This window comes from Chelon labrosus, assembly GCF_963514085.1.
Source record: "Chelon labrosus genome assembly, chromosome: 22".
Taxonomy (NCBI): Eukaryota; Metazoa; Chordata; class Actinopteri; order Mugiliformes; family Mugilidae; genus Chelon; species Chelon labrosus.
In genome coordinates this window covers 20,045,595-20,060,740 of record NC_140355.1, presented here as the reverse complement: position 1 = coordinate 20,060,740, position 15,146 = coordinate 20,045,595, and the positions used below count along the sequence as shown (strand labels likewise).

The 15,146-nt window shown below is 43.0% G+C and overlaps 1 protein-coding gene across 3 annotated transcripts in view; it reads right to left on the bottom strand.

The window, feature by feature from the left end:
* Positions 1-15,146, bottom strand: part of mast4 (microtubule associated serine/threonine kinase family member 4) — a 106,986-nt gene that overhangs the window by 11,846 nt on the left and 79,994 nt on the right. For 2 of the 3 annotated variants that reach the window (XM_084572604.1, XM_084572605.1), the window contains exons 5-18: positions 14,705-14,793; positions 11,767-11,836; positions 11,082-11,160; positions 8,310-8,464; positions 8,156-8,231; positions 7,857-8,066; positions 7,353-7,454; positions 5,795-5,927; positions 3,752-3,813; positions 3,542-3,633; positions 3,092-3,300; positions 2,864-3,002; positions 2,338-2,470; positions 2,076-2,241 (exon numbers count right to left, since the gene is read on the bottom strand). In XM_084572604.1, coding sequence (XP_084428730.1) covers positions 2,076-2,241; positions 2,338-2,470; positions 2,864-3,002; positions 3,092-3,300; positions 3,542-3,633; positions 3,752-3,813; positions 5,795-5,927; positions 7,353-7,454; positions 7,857-8,066; positions 8,156-8,231; positions 8,310-8,464; positions 11,082-11,160; positions 11,767-11,836; positions 14,705-14,793 — 1,715 coding nt within the window. The remainder of the gene's footprint in view (positions 1-2,075; positions 2,242-2,337; positions 2,471-2,863; positions 3,003-3,091; positions 3,301-3,541; positions 3,634-3,751; positions 3,814-5,794; positions 5,928-7,352; positions 7,455-7,856; positions 8,067-8,155; positions 8,232-8,309; positions 8,465-11,081; positions 11,161-11,766; positions 11,837-14,704; positions 14,794-15,146) is intronic. The other variant, XM_084572606.1, reaches the window with a different exon arrangement.

The window sequence follows — 15,146 nt, the reverse complement described above, 5'->3', positions numbered from 1 at the left end:
TACAGTTTGATTGAGAGCATACCAAATCAGTGGTGGCACGCCATTCATTTCCATGGCACGGGCACAAGGCGGGTATCCAAACAACCGATTCAAATGAGCCACGGCGAGACAAGATAAAAGCTCTTGTTTTCAAGATTAAGATTTTCCCCGCGCTGTCACCGCCAGGCAACAAAGGGACATCATCACAATATTAAAACTTCCCTTCACCGGTCCAAAGTGAAGCTGAAACCACCTACTGCCATCTGCTTTTCTTTTTTCCCTTTCGGCCTCCGGGGAAATCTCAGCCTTCAGTAAATGGAGAAATATGCCCACCGACTAATTCCGTGTGGTCACTATGCAAATGTTTAATTCATAGTCGAGCGAGGTCTGGGAATTTCCGCCGATGTGCTTGACAGCGTCTAAACGCCAGATGCTGGGAAAACTTTTGCCCAAATCACTTCTAGCAGCAGGGACACGTCTGAGCTGATAAACTGACATGAATAAAGGGGTTTTAATTTTAAAATGGGAAAATTTGGGGAGGCAAAAATCACTGAATACGCCAATGAAATTAAAATATTCATGTAATAGTTAAGGGAAATACTAATTTGAAAGCTTTAATAAGCAACAAAATCTGTTTTGGATGCTCACTGCTAAATGCTAACACCAACAAGATAATAAGCTCACAGTGGTTTATATGGGTAGTGCTATTCCACTAATAATCATGACGGGTTTCAATCAGATTTAGAGGAGTGGTGTAAACCTTTGATAATTGGTTCAATAGGAAAACATCAGCTCCTAATAACCATGTAAACTCTTGATCTGCCGGTTTCTCTCTGGGCATGTTCGATCCATGTCGGGGTAAAACACCAGGTGAGGAGTTTCCAGGAAGGACAAACAACCAACTGGTCAAACAAGTGTTTGGCGTCAAAATCAGTTTGTTGTTGTGCATTCATCTTGGTTTGGCCTTTTAGCATGATGGCATTAGCTTTATTAGCACAGAAGTGCAACTGAAGCTAATGGGAATGTTCAGTCTGGAGTAGCTAGCCTGAATTCTTCTAATATGAGGCTGGTAACGCTCCATTTGGATTTCATTATGGGGTGCGTTTCAACTGATGCACAGAAGAATAAATTCCTCTGCATGCAACTGGATAGCCCTACAACCAACCAGAGCCAATGAGGCTTCTATCCATCACCGCCCAAATTATTTGATTGGCCGAGCAGATGTTTGCAGGAGAATCATCAGCTCCCAACGGAGAGGCTCCAGACCAACTGTCTGCCTCAAACAATCTGTGGGTGGAGAAGTTCGTCGAGCTTCTAGGTAAAGGAATTAGTTCTGCAGATATTCAGCAACTAACGAAAATGTGGACGTCTTTGTGGAAGAACTATAGAGCTCCAGTAGCTGACATCACCCTGCTCCGGCAATCACAACACCGCCATACTGGCAGAAAAGCTCGCTTTTCGGATTACTATTCGGTTGACAACTGCGAGCAACTAACTAACTTGTCCTTGTACCAGCTGCCTCCAAAAATGGTCGATAACTGTTGTGCCCCAGGACGCCAGAACAGTTGGGGAGGAGCAAAAAGGGGAAATCACTTATAGGATTCCCAAAGATAAATAATAAAACGCGCAAGAAGCAGGCACGAGAAAACTGAGCGGTGGGATTCCTCAAGAAACGGATTTGTCTTGTGTAGCGATCACTTTATATCAGGTACAGAATCCAACGTTTTCCAAGAGTACTGTCTTGTTTAGTTAGCATGTTTTGAGCACCATGTCCAACGGATTTCTTTTCATAAAGGCAAGTTAGGCTAATGTTGTGGATTACAAAGGGGTGTTGCTCATTTAATTCAATTCAGTACTTCAATACATGCTTTCAGTGACTCTCCGTTGCAGGACGAAGGAAAGTTAATGAGGTAGTTATATATATCCAGATACTGCAGGTCAGGAACATTGTCTGCACCGGCTGTTTCAATGCTCCTGGGGTATGATAAGGGTCTGTAGTATATAATCTGTCGAGTTTTACCTTGAACTGGTCCATTTCTATCTTTCTATCTGATGTTTCTTGTTATTTAAGGATAGAAGGATGAAGTAACACTGACCGCTGATGACCTGTCCAAACAGTTCCTCCGGTGTGTCTCCAAAAAACGGCACACAGCCCACAAGGAACTCATAGAGGATGATGCCCATAGCCCACCAGTCCACCGGCTTCCCGTAGCCTTGTCTCAGAATCACCTCTGGAGCGATATACTCTGGAGTTCCACAGACCTACGCACAAGAAACAATATATGTCCCAAACATGATGAGCTTTGTGAGGACATGTAGGTTCAGACTGCATATCTGTACACTTCAGTAAAGTTTTACCTGTTTATCAGAGAACTCTCTGGCATCTTTCTCTATGTGTCCTTCATACAGGTTGGTGGTCATGTTCATCAGGCCGACTTTGGAGAGACCAAAGTCTGTGAGTTTAATGTGGCCCATGGAGGTCACCAGGAGACTGAGAGGAGGGACGAGAGGAAGAGGAGGTTAGACATTAACTGATATTAAGAGAAGTTATTAGTTTATTTGGCATTTTGAAGAAATTAAGCTGTTAAAAGCAGCATTCAGACATTTAATCACGTATATATATTATATATACCTACTACCAACTACTTCTAAGGTGCTTTAATGTTTATAAATCTAGTTCTTCTTCTTCTCCTTAGTTCTTCTACAGTCCATAAATTGATCTGATAAGAAATATATGTTGACATCTGCTGCGTCTGAAAACAAATCTCTGGAAGTAGGCAAACCAAGCTGGAAAGAAGTGCAGGGTCAGGTGCACCTTCTCTGCAGGTTCATCAATAAGTAAAAATATCAATTGTCGCTGCTTTAAAAACGTGTGAGGCCTCACTTGTCGGGTTTGAGATCTCTGTGGACGATGCCGTAGTTGTGCAGATACTCCAGAGCCAGCACCGTCTCTGCAAAGTACATCCTGGCCATGTCCACAGGCAGCGGACCCATGTTCTTCAAAAGGGTGGCACAGTCGCCCCCTGTAAGGGTCAACGGAGTGATGTTACAAACAACACACAGAAGACATTGTTCGGAGTGCGACGCCTTCAAAAAAAACCGGGCTACTGACCTTCAACGTACTCCATCACCATGCACAGGTGCCGCCGTGTCTCAAAGGAGCAGTACATGGACACCACAAAGGGGTTCTCAGCAAAGGTGAGGATGTCTCTCTCCACAAAGGCCTGTTGTATCTGATTCCTCAAAATCAGATTCTGCTTGTTGATCTTTTTCATGGCGAACCGCTGCTTGGTCTCCTTGTGCCGAACCAGATAAACGGCTCTGTGGAGGAAAGAGTTTACCAGTCAGACGAGGATCGAACTCATCTACAAAAACAGCTCCATTTAAGAAGAAATCTGAACATGGATAATAAAACATTAACTGTGTACTATTATCAGCTGTTATCACAATACAAAGTAATAAGAAGAAAGGCAATAGATAAGGGAGACAACTGCTGCTGGGGATGTGGCAGACTATTCTAGGAAAAGATTAGATCATCTGATATAAAATAAGACGTCCTCACCCGTAGGCACCGTTGCTGATGAGTTTTGTCATCTCGAAGTCCAATTCGCAGGGTTTCCTCCGGGACCGCAAGGCTGTGCTGAGGCTGTGAGACTGTCAACGAGGAGAAGAGAGACAAATACTAGAAACAAATCAAAAAGATAAAAATCTGGATTTCGCTGCTTTCGCCTGCGGTGAAGATCAATACGGCGATCAATTCCTGAGCACTTACAGAGTCATCTGTTTCTGGGGTTTCTGCGATCCCACTGTCGCAGCTGGTTAGCTGAGCAATCTCTATACAGAGAAAAAACAAATAAAGACCAAAGAAACAGAGGATTTAGTGTAGAAGTAGCTGTGAGTGTACTACAAAACTATAAAGGTTGATACACCGAGCCGACAGTTGGTGGTTTGTTGTTGCTGGGCCGTCAGTGAGGATCTGTGGTGCTAGTTTTGGCTGATTCAGCATCTTGAGTCAGTCAGATAGATCACCTGATTGGATGTTTAGATTAGGTTTTCTAACCAAAGACAGAAATATATTTACAACTGCGATTATACAGAAAGTATAAGATGTAGACCAACTGATTAGCTGATGATTCAGAAGAGGCCTGCTCTTTAAGACGGTTTGTAGCACTTCCTAGTTTCCTAGCCTCCCAGCTAATAGTAGCACTTCCTAGCTTCATAGCCTCTCAGCTAACAGTGGCTCTTCTAAATTTCCTAGACTTCAGCTGACAGTAGCTCTTCCTAGCCTCCCAGTTAATAGTAGCACTTCTTAGCTTCCTAGCCTCCCAGTTAAAAGAAGCTCCTCCTAAGCTTCCTAGCCTCCCAGTTAATAGTAGCTCGTCCTAGCTTCCTAGCCTCTCAGCTAACTGTGGCTCTACCTATCTTCCAATCTCCACAGCTAATAGTAGCTCCTCGTACCTCCCAAGCCTCCCAGCTAATACTAGCTCTTACGAGGTCCCAAACCTCTCAGCTAATAGTAGTTCTTCCTAGCTTCCAAGCCCCATAGTTAATAGTAGCTCTTCCCGACCTTTTCAGCAAATGGTAGCTCCTCCTAGCTTCATAGCCTCTCAGCTAACAATGCCTCTTCTAAATTTCCTAGCCTTCAGCTAACAGTAGCTCTTCCTAGCTTCCTAGCCTCCCACTTAAAAGAAGCTCCTCCTAGCTTCCTAGCCTGTACTGTAACTGTAGCGCTACCTATCTTCCAATCTCCACAGCTAATAGTAGCTCCTCCTACCTTCCTAGCCTCCCAGCTAATACTTGCTCTTACTAGGTCCCAAACCTCTCAGCTAATAGTAGCTCTTCCTAACTTCCTAGCCTCCCAGCTAACTGTAGCTCTACATATTTTCCAATCTCCACAGCCAATAGTAGCTCCACCTAGCTTCCTAGCCTCTCAGCTAATAGTATCACAGCTGATGTTGATCAAGCGCAATATTTTGGTCGAGATCCAGACAACATTCGGCCATGGTGACATTCCTGATGTCAGTTTGGTGTGTCTGAACCCTCAAACATATTCTGCAGTGCGGTTATAGAAACAAAGGAAACCTAAACGCTGAGAAATCAGGGCCTTTAACAACACCACAAATAGCCGACTTTGGCCTTTATTCCCCTGATAGTTTTTGAGGTGCTGACTCCAAGATAACCTGAAATTGACGACAAATGAGGCGGAAATCAAATCTGGAAACACAGACTCACTTGTCGAACGCTCATTTTGAAAATCACCACTCCAGAACAAATGCTCATTAAAAACCACCTTGCATCTTTTGTTTTTTTTTTCTTTATGTGCAGCCTTGCCAAAGTCCATGTGTGCAGTTTCATCATGGGTGTGTTTGTCTAGTCCCCAGAGAGCTTGTAAACACATTTCCACCGCTATTTAACATCTGTCCTTCCTTGTAGGTTTGCTTCAGGGCGCAGGAGGCAAACAAAACACAGGAGACACTCGGGGGAAATGAACGGAGGGATTGGCTGACGAGCCAGCATGCGTCGATCTGTGTAAGGTCTGTGGGGAGGCCATTCCTTTCTAATTAGTCATAATGAATGTTGTTGGTTACTGAATCTGGAGAGACAGCGGGTCATTAGAACGACGGTCTGTTCAGCTCAGGACATCAGCCAAGAGTGTCTTTGTCTTTCCTCCACAGCTCAATTGTTTCATTCCTTTACAGCCACAACAGCTGTGTTCACTTTGGTCACATTTCACAACAACTCCTTGAAGAGGCAGTGACTCTGTGGCTTCTCCATATTTAATAAGCACCGTACGCCATGAGGAAACTTCTCATACCTTCCAGAGGATCTCGAGTGAGTCCCAGCTGGCTGATGATGTAACGAGGGATGTCCGTTTTGATGCCCTGGCCCTCTTTAGCGTGTCCTTCAGCAGCCTCCAGGAGGTGGTAAAATTCCTCCGGGTCAAACTCCTGAAGACATAGAAACACACTTTGGCTTTAGAGGAGGATTATAGAATGTCAAAAGCAACTTTGCACTCTAAACACAGGAAGAGATTAGCAACGGTACTGCGTCAATAGTCCATGAAATTGAGAAAGTTGCAGAAATCATGGGCAAAAAACAAACTTGAAGTGCCAAGACTCAACTTGAGTCAATGACAAATGGTGCAAACGCAGAGTTAAGCAAACATTTACAGCAAGAAAACATCGTCCATGACTTTGGTTTCCACCAGATAGCAGACTGGAGCGTTGGGTAAAACCCAGATGGAGCGATGGCGGCGTCGTTGACTGAATTTTCTTTTGGGTGGCAATTGAGTAGTGATAGCAAGAGGAGCTGGCTCCGTCCATACACTTGTATCTCCATTAGCGACCCACTGTCGGCTACAAATAGACTGCTTTACATGTGGACGCAGTTTAACATTGCCAGACGTCTTTACTAGTGCTTTTAAGCTACAAATATATAAGGAAAATTCATTTAATATCAAATGTCTGATTGATTTTTGTTGAAAAGCATCCTCAAAAGTCGTTTTTATACATTTAAACCTGAAAAAAAAGGTCATGGTATTTCCATGAATCCAAGGGCAACAGGACTTTCACCCCCTTTTCACCCCCTTCACACCTTGACACTGGAGTCTCCAAACGATAATGGGTCGTTAGATTGGGGTCAACCATTCATTGAGGAAGGAACACAGGATTAAAACAGTTGCGTCCAACTAACGGTGATAAACTGGGCATTAGGTTTCAGATGGGCAACACCCACAGATGTTCCTATTCAAACCCTGACGCACCAAGTCTTTTAGAACTGAAGATGCCACTTGGATTACATGTCTCCAGTTGCCCTTGTTTCGACTTTTTTTTTTGGATACTTGCATTAGGTTGTTTTATGTCTTAGGGGAGCATTTTGCTCTTTAGCTGCTAAACGATCCACTTTTGGCGCATCTGCTTTTAAGTGCTGAGCTTGTAGTGCCCCATTAGTGGAGCTCTGTCTTTTAAAACAGCTTCTTGATGCAGCTGGGGGGTAAAAACTACAGGAATGGCAGTAAAGTTTGGGCAGCTTAACAATGACATTAAAGACAGTATTTGCAGTGTGAAACACAATCACTTGAATGATGTAACTTAGCGTAGTTTAAGGGATTTTCAGACTGCAGCAGATTTGAGTTGCTGACTCCTGGATAACCTGAATTAAGATTAAATAGTGCAGAAACACCCACTGTGAAAATCACCCATCCAGAACAAGTGCACATCAGGGAGCACCTTGCACCATTACCATGTTTCTCTTTGGGTGGGAAAGAAGACTAGTTACACTCATCAACGATTAACAACTGGATTAAGCAAAAGACTCAGAACAGGAGGAATTATAATCAAAAATCTAAATATTTTCAGCGATACGAAACATACCAGACATTCCAGAAGTCGAGCAGGTCGGGCGATCACAATGAGGATCCTCTTCACCAGCTCTCGGATGAAGTTGACCTCCTCGCTTTCTGACCTCTCTGTCGACTGCACAAGCAAGCAAGGAGAGAAGATGCAAGAAGGTCAAATCAAAGTTTTTCTTAACCCCATCACATCTACAGTCAAGCCAGAGGGGCTAAAGGTCTGATTTTGTGACCGATAAATCTCAAAATCTAGAAGGTCGTCGGACATTTACAGCTAATCTGAAGGTATTTGTTAAAGGTGAGGACAAAGATAGACTCTATTTAAAAATACATTTAAACGTTTGACCGTCCAGTCTTTCTGAGCATGTTTGACCCATAGGCTGTATAAATATGGACAAAGCGTCCCCACTACCTTGCGTTGGCCAAACTGATGCCATTTACCCAGGGATGACCTACTGCAGCCAGTCACCAGGGGGTCCTAAACTCCCCAGAAAAGAGCATATCAGATTCCTAGAGACACACTCACTTCCTGGACAAGCCTCTCCAGCTTGTCAGTGAGTTCGCAGAAGTAGCTGGAGGTGATGAGTCCTAGCCGGCTCTTCTCCAGACAGTCCCGGGCCAGTTCAATTATCTGGTGGTGGGCAAAGCCGAGCACACCATCTGCCAACGGGAGGACGCTCTCTGGAGAGTTACTGCGGATGATCTCCTGAATCTTTTCCTCCATCTGAGCTGTGGCCTGCAGGAAGCATGAACAGAGAAGTTTGGTAAAATGTGATATAACGAATGGTCAGACAAGATCGTAGCAGAGTTACGGTTACCCCTCACCTTAGGAAACCGCTCCTTGTAGACGTGATTCATCATTATAATCTCATGGTCGTAACACGACGGAGATCTTCCAGGGCTAAGACACAAATGACCCAAGCGTGAGTAACATTCTAAATATATACGCGTAAATATTGACAGAGGGCGGAGTCACTACCTGAGACTGCGTGAGCGGGGTCGCATGGCCGTCGCTCTGCGGCATTCGTCCCCGGAGATGCTCTCGGTGCAGAAGTGCTTGGAGAGGAAGTGCAGTTCATCCGGCGTGGGCTGGAAGGGCAGCTGGTGCAGCTTCTCCTGTGATGAACAGGATGACTGGAAATGAAACAAATATATATTCAACATGAAAACAAAAGAAAAAAAAAAGGAAATGGTGATTTATTTTTATGTGGATAAAAAAGAAAATTACTAGGCTGTCCTTTTTTGGCCAAGAGCGAAATGACAAGATCAATTTTAGCTTAGCTTAGCATAAAGAAGAAGAAGAAGTAGGAAGGGACAAACAGTTAGCTTGGTTCTGCTAAAAGTTTAAACATGTCATTTGTTGTTATTTTTTTGCACAGTTAAAATATATAGGGCTAAAAGGTGAGCTGGTTTTGAGAATGTCAAGCTAGCTACAGTCTTCATGCTAAGCTAACTAGTTGCTGACTCCAGTTTTATTAAAAAAAAATGTGAAAAACAATGATATAAATCCAATAAATCTCATATAAAAATAAGAACCTTTAAACTGCTAACTTTTAGCTTTCACGAGAGCCAAGCTAGCCTTTGAACCCCGGCTAAAGTCTTTATGCTAAGCTAACTAGTTGCTTACTCCAGCTTTATATTTAAATAATCAAATGTACTCATAGTAACACATGAAACAATGGCACAAATCTAATACATTTAGCTGTCAAGAGAGCCAAGCTAGCTGTTTAACCCAAGTCTTTATGCTAAGCTAATTAGTTGCTGGGTCCAGTTTTATATTTAAATGATCATCTAATCTAATAAATCCAACATAAAACGTTTAAATTGCTAACTAAGTCTAAGCTTTTAAGAGAGCCTAGCTGGCTGTTAAACCATGACTAGAATCTTTATGCTAAGCTGAGTTAAGCTAACCTAAGCTACGCTAGGTTAATTATTTGCTGGTTGCAGTTTTGTGCTGTATTACACTGTACGTGTACTAGGACTTTACATGTACACGAAACAGTTAGCTTTGTAGAGAGCCAAGCTAGCTCTTTAATGCTGACTGGAGTCTTCAAGCTAATCAAGGCTATGCTAAGCTAATTAGCTGGTAGCTCCAGTTTTAAATTTAACCAAAATAATCATGTGAACTATAGACTTATAAACACATAAAACACTGCAGCGCTAACTTCCAAAACAGAGCAAGGGAGCGGGAGAGTTACAGTCTCTTTATGCTAAGCCAAGACTAAGCTAATTCCTTACTGGCTCCAGTTTTATATTTAAATAATCACGTGAACTCATTGTTTCACTATAGCAAAAGTGTTGTAAACAGACTTAACTGAGTCTGACCTTTACCACCTATAAAAACTGTAATTGCTCATAATGTTACTCATAAAGTTTCACCAGAGAACCAAAGCATGGTGTGAAAAAGAGGAAATGCACTCCATGACCAAAGGCCACGCAAAACAAAAACACAACATCACAGTGCAATTCCGGTAAATGTGTGTTAGTGAGCACAAACGCACTCTACAGTAAACTCTTGACTGCTTCCTGTACACGATAAAGCTGATATGGACAGATGGAGACAGAGGAAGTAGACGCACTATGAGAACGTGTTTACTCTGGAACAAATCTCTTTCCTCTCATACAGAGTTTGTTCACAAAGGCTCCATAAACAGCGTCGGACGCGAAGTCAATACAGTGAGCCACATGTAAATACACGAGTAAACAGAGCCACCGTGATAAAAACCGAATGCCACGGTAAAAAGTCAACGTAACTTTTCCATTTTAATCCACCTTTTCATCGTGTTTTATTTTATTTTTATTAAATTATTATTTTGTTTTTAAAGTGAAGCAAGTGGGGTCAACAACATGTAGATGATTAACTGTGACTCAAAATAATCCACATGATTTCAGTCGGTTTTCTGACTCACTACATATGCAGCAATCAGGCATAACATTATGACCACCTTCCTATTATTGTGGAGGTCTCCATTGTGCCTCCAAAACAGTTGTGACTCATTGGAGATGGATTGGACATGAGCCTTCTGAGGGTGTCCTTGAGAGGGGGGGGGGGGGGCTTTGAGGGGAGGGGCCTCTGTGGATCATCCCACAGATACTTGATCAGTTCGGGATCTAGTGAATTTGGAGGCCAGGTCAACACCTTGTCCTGTTCTTCATGTTTTTTTGAGTGGTTCCTAAAGCGTTTTTTATGGTCGCATCCTGCTGGGGATGGCTGCTGCCATCAAGGTGTGTCATTGCTATGGGGTGGGGGTGCCTGGTCTGGTCTAGGTGGGTGCTACATGTCTAAGTAACATCCACACCAATGAATGTCAGGTCCAAAAGTTTCCCAGCAGAACATTGAATTGTCACAAGATGGTCAATGTTAGTCACTTCTCCTGTCAGTGGTCATGATGTTGTGGCCGATTGATGTACATGCAAATACGGATGGCGTCCTCTTGTGGCGTTCGCACCCTTGCAAATGGACATTTTTGTTTAGTCAGAGTTGTTTTCAGAAACAGTGGTGGTGGGTGTGTCTCAGGAAAATGCCGATACATCCTTTCATTGTGCCTTTGTGATGATTTGTCCTCTTGTATGTTTACCGCTGGCTAGCCAACGGTTTTCAAGACTTTTTCAGAGATGCATGCGCATGTCTGGTTGGAATCAGACACACCTGCTTTAAAATTTTATAAAAGAATCAACAGGTGTTTATAATTTTTGCACAGATATCCTGTTGCTGACCTTTGAGATGGTTGAAGGACTGAGTGATACTTACAGACACGGTGGAGCTCGGTGTGTTGGTTCCATATCCAGAGGAGGGGAGGGAGGCCAATGACCAGCGGCGACCATCGGTCCTGCAACAGAAAAAGGTAAAAACATGATCTCCATCATTAACTCAGCAAATTAACACTTAGAGCTTTTTAAAACGCCACTTAGTAAGAACACAAATGCAGGTTCTTACTGCAGCATGCTTCATGAAAACACTAATTTTTGTCTTTTATCATGTTTGGGTCTAATGATCACATGGTTGCAGATGAATGACGAACAGCTCCTTTAGTTAACACTACACGAAAAATTTTAAAATAAAAGAATCGACAACATATGTGGAAATAAAACCAGACGCCTGAATGACGCAAAAGAGAACTTGAGAGTTAAGGTGAGACGAACTGATGACGGGGAGGGGATGTGGATTATAGTGATTATAAGAGTAAACGAAGCCTAACATGAAGTTACCTGTCTGCTCTGTGGCAATGACTGTGGGTTGTAATACAAAAAAAAAAAATATACATAATTATATGATTTCATGTAGAGAAATGGCATTAAACAAAATAACTGATGCCGTTTCTGAAAAAGCTGAATATTTATATGTGCTGGCAAAGAGAATATCATCTTTGTAGTGGTCTCTCTAGGGTCTTTATTGGCCGATTTGTTCAGCTGAAAAGAAACCGAGGTGAGGTTACCTTCGTGCAAAGGAGAAATGAGCAGAGGCACTGGGAGAGAAATTCCTAGGACTGTCTTGTGGGCTCGTTCCTGCAAGAAAATCACACGGGGGGAAAAAAAGAAGAATAAAGCCAATTTAAAAGACGATCCAACATACAGAAAACGTCAATAAGACCGGAAGAAAGATGTTAAACGACAATAAACCGCTGATGAATAGCAAAAAATTTCACTTAAAACTGTCTACAAAAATGTTCACGTTTATGGAATAGCCAGTCCCAGTTTAAGTAATTATTTATGAATGTGCAGACAAATGTATTTATTGATAACAAGTCTTTTCTGTACAAGGCAACAACTTACCAACATGTTTCAGTTTCATTTTAAACCACACAACACACATTTGCATATATTCTACCACAATCTGACAGTCCTCTTTGGAGGATTAATGCGTCTCATCTAGACCTTACAATGTCTCCTGTAAATCTCAACATTAGCCAAAGTGGGAGTTGATTGTTTTCTGATACCAGCAGGCAAACTGAATACACCCATTCCTAAGTATCCGCTTCATCAACAGCACATTCACTTAATGCACATTGTTGTTCAGTCTGTTTGGCTTCGTGTCAGATCTAATCTCCGTCCTCTTCTCTCTAATCCTGCCTTCTTTTTTTAAACCCTACGCTTTGACCAACGTGTTTTAAGCCTCCTGGATTTTATGCAAAGATGCGTCTAAATGTCAAAACTCGCTGACGACAGATGGAAGCGTTTCGGTGGAGATTAACGCGCTCCTCTCGACGATCTTAAACAGTTGAACTTCTGGGAGACAAGAGATTTCCGTTGATGTTGCTATAAAAAAAAACCCATAAAGAGTCCCTGCACGCTTCAAACGTGCAGGCAGCATGTGGATGTTAAGATGACAACATTAGGAAGTCATATGGCTGAGTTAACCAGACAGTGAGAGTGAACTGAGATCTGAGTCTGGAGAGTTAAGATGAGAAGGGACTCAACGCTGCAGCTGTCGATTCTCGATGTCCCGAAAGCAACTATTTCACTCTAAAATAACAGCTTAAAACCTATTCTAATGATCCCCCGACTTGTAATAGTGAGAATGGCTCCTCTTTAGCATGAAATAACTTGGACTGACTGGTACGATCAGAGAGTTAGTGACGTTTTATGGCCATTTTTCAAACAACACCAAGTGTGGGCTTCTTCCCGTAGCTAGCTGAGGATTCTCAGTACAGACACCAGAAATCAACAGAGGATGTTGATAAAGAAGAGGCTCCAAAAGGGTAAATATGAGACTAGCCGTTAGTCACTGCTGAGAGCTTTGCAACATAAATCTTCCTGTTAGCACTAATAAGTAGCCTAATTAGCGTCTTGTGTTGTTTCCATTAGCCAAGTCATTTCACCTGAGGTGCAGTTGCTAGCTAAATATGCTACGACCAAGCTGCAACGTCTAGGTGGTTGAAAAATAAAAAACGACGAAAAGTGTGAAAACGTGCAGTTCCACAAATGGCCACTAGAGCCTGGCTCCGAAAGTGAGTCAATCTCCGTAGACCTGCGCCGAATGAGGTTAGTAGTCTGGCACGGGGGGGGGTGGATTCTTTTAAAATTCACCTGTTTTAAATATATATTAAGGCTTAAAGTGACCAAGAGGTGAGTGTCGCCACTTGTAATCCAACTCTTTGCCCATTTCTTAACTCGGTGGCGGAAAACCGGCCTGGAAACAAATCCGTTGGGAAATGATTATGCTCCGGTAAAGATCTGCTGTCATCTGAGAGACGTGGAGTGGCATTTGTTTACGGCTAAACGGCTGCCATCGGAGAACCGAGATATCCAGAGTCTGATCTGTTGTAAAAGAAAGGTTAATGTCCTACACTTGTTTGCTCTGATCGGTTGTAGGACTGTCCCATCAATAAAAACATATTGTGACATGAACATCTTTAACTATATCTGGCTTAAAAACCCTTTATAATTTGAAGGACTTTCTAAAAGGCAGCCATCAGGAGTCACGTTTCCATCCCCATAGAGTAAAAACAAACCTTTTGTCCCTACACAATTACAGCCCCCACTAAGGAAGTGACCAAACAGTTAATTAACCGCAAGCTACAGTGCCACCACCTCCTGTGATAACAAAGATGGCCTTTTCCAGAGCGAGCAACAGCTATGGAGCTACTGAATCTTTTGTTAGCTGTGAATGTTTAACTGCTCTGTAGCCGTAAACACAGCCAGGTCAAGATGATAACCTCTTCCCTGCACCTGACCAGACAGGAAGAACACAACGTCAACAATGTCTTTTATGGAAGATGAGATTAAACTTAAAATCTTTCCTGGTCCTGTCTTACCTTTGCTGCAAATATTCCGCCTGAGCCACAGAGTTAAGTCGTCCCAGAGCTGGACGCATTCGTTGGCGGCGACGCCGTGGCTGTCCGGCTCTGCGTCCATCTTAAACGAGCTCACCGGAGCTTCGCATTCAGACTAAACACTGCAAGTCTCTGCGTTTGCTGCTGACCAATGCCAGGAAATAAAACGCCCTGTGGTAAATGAGGCCTCCCCTCCCTCCGCTCCTGTGCATTTCCTCTCTGCAGGCCAACACTTCCTCACCCAGAAACAATCACTGCCTTTTGATTTGCCACGGAGCTGTTAAATTCTCACCCAAACACGGCAGAGCCGAACTGACGGGGACAATTAATGCGCACCATACTCTGTTTGCTGCCGTCATTCCTCTAACAGGTCTTTGCATCCTACTTTAGACTCAGTCTGCACGTGTGTCAGTCTCAGTTTTATAACGTCATTATTATTGTTTGAGCGCTGCCATTCGCGGCTCGTGTTGTTTTTGCTCCACACAATGGACTGCATTCCTGGTGGAGAACACTGCGAGTTAACGGCTCCTCCTCTGCGCACACGCTGGGACGACGGCGTGGCGATCTCACAAAATTAGCAGACGTGAACAGGTACACTTACCGGTTAGGGACGAGAGAGGGGAGTGAGGTCGGGGTAAACCTGAAGACTGGCCGCTTCCTATCAGGCTCTTTCTGTTGCTTGTTCTGCAGCTGTGAAACCACAGAGGGGAAAATGTTAGACGGGGAACAAAACACAATCAGAAAAGGGTTAAAACAAAATAGTACAGGTGGGGTACAGTGTATTGATACTAGGGCAGGGTATATCTACTGATTTCCAGATTTTATTTGATTCATTATCAATTTATTGAGATATTTCAACCGTTTTACTTAAAACTAAAACTATTTGTTGCAGAGATCTGTGGTATTTCCACAGTATTTAACCTCTAGTTTCACAAGTCACACTTTTTAAATCCAATCGGCTTTCAGACCGAAGCGAGGAGAGGATGCAGGAAACGCTCAAGGGTTTTATGAATTGATACTGAATCTTTTAAATCAAGCAAGTA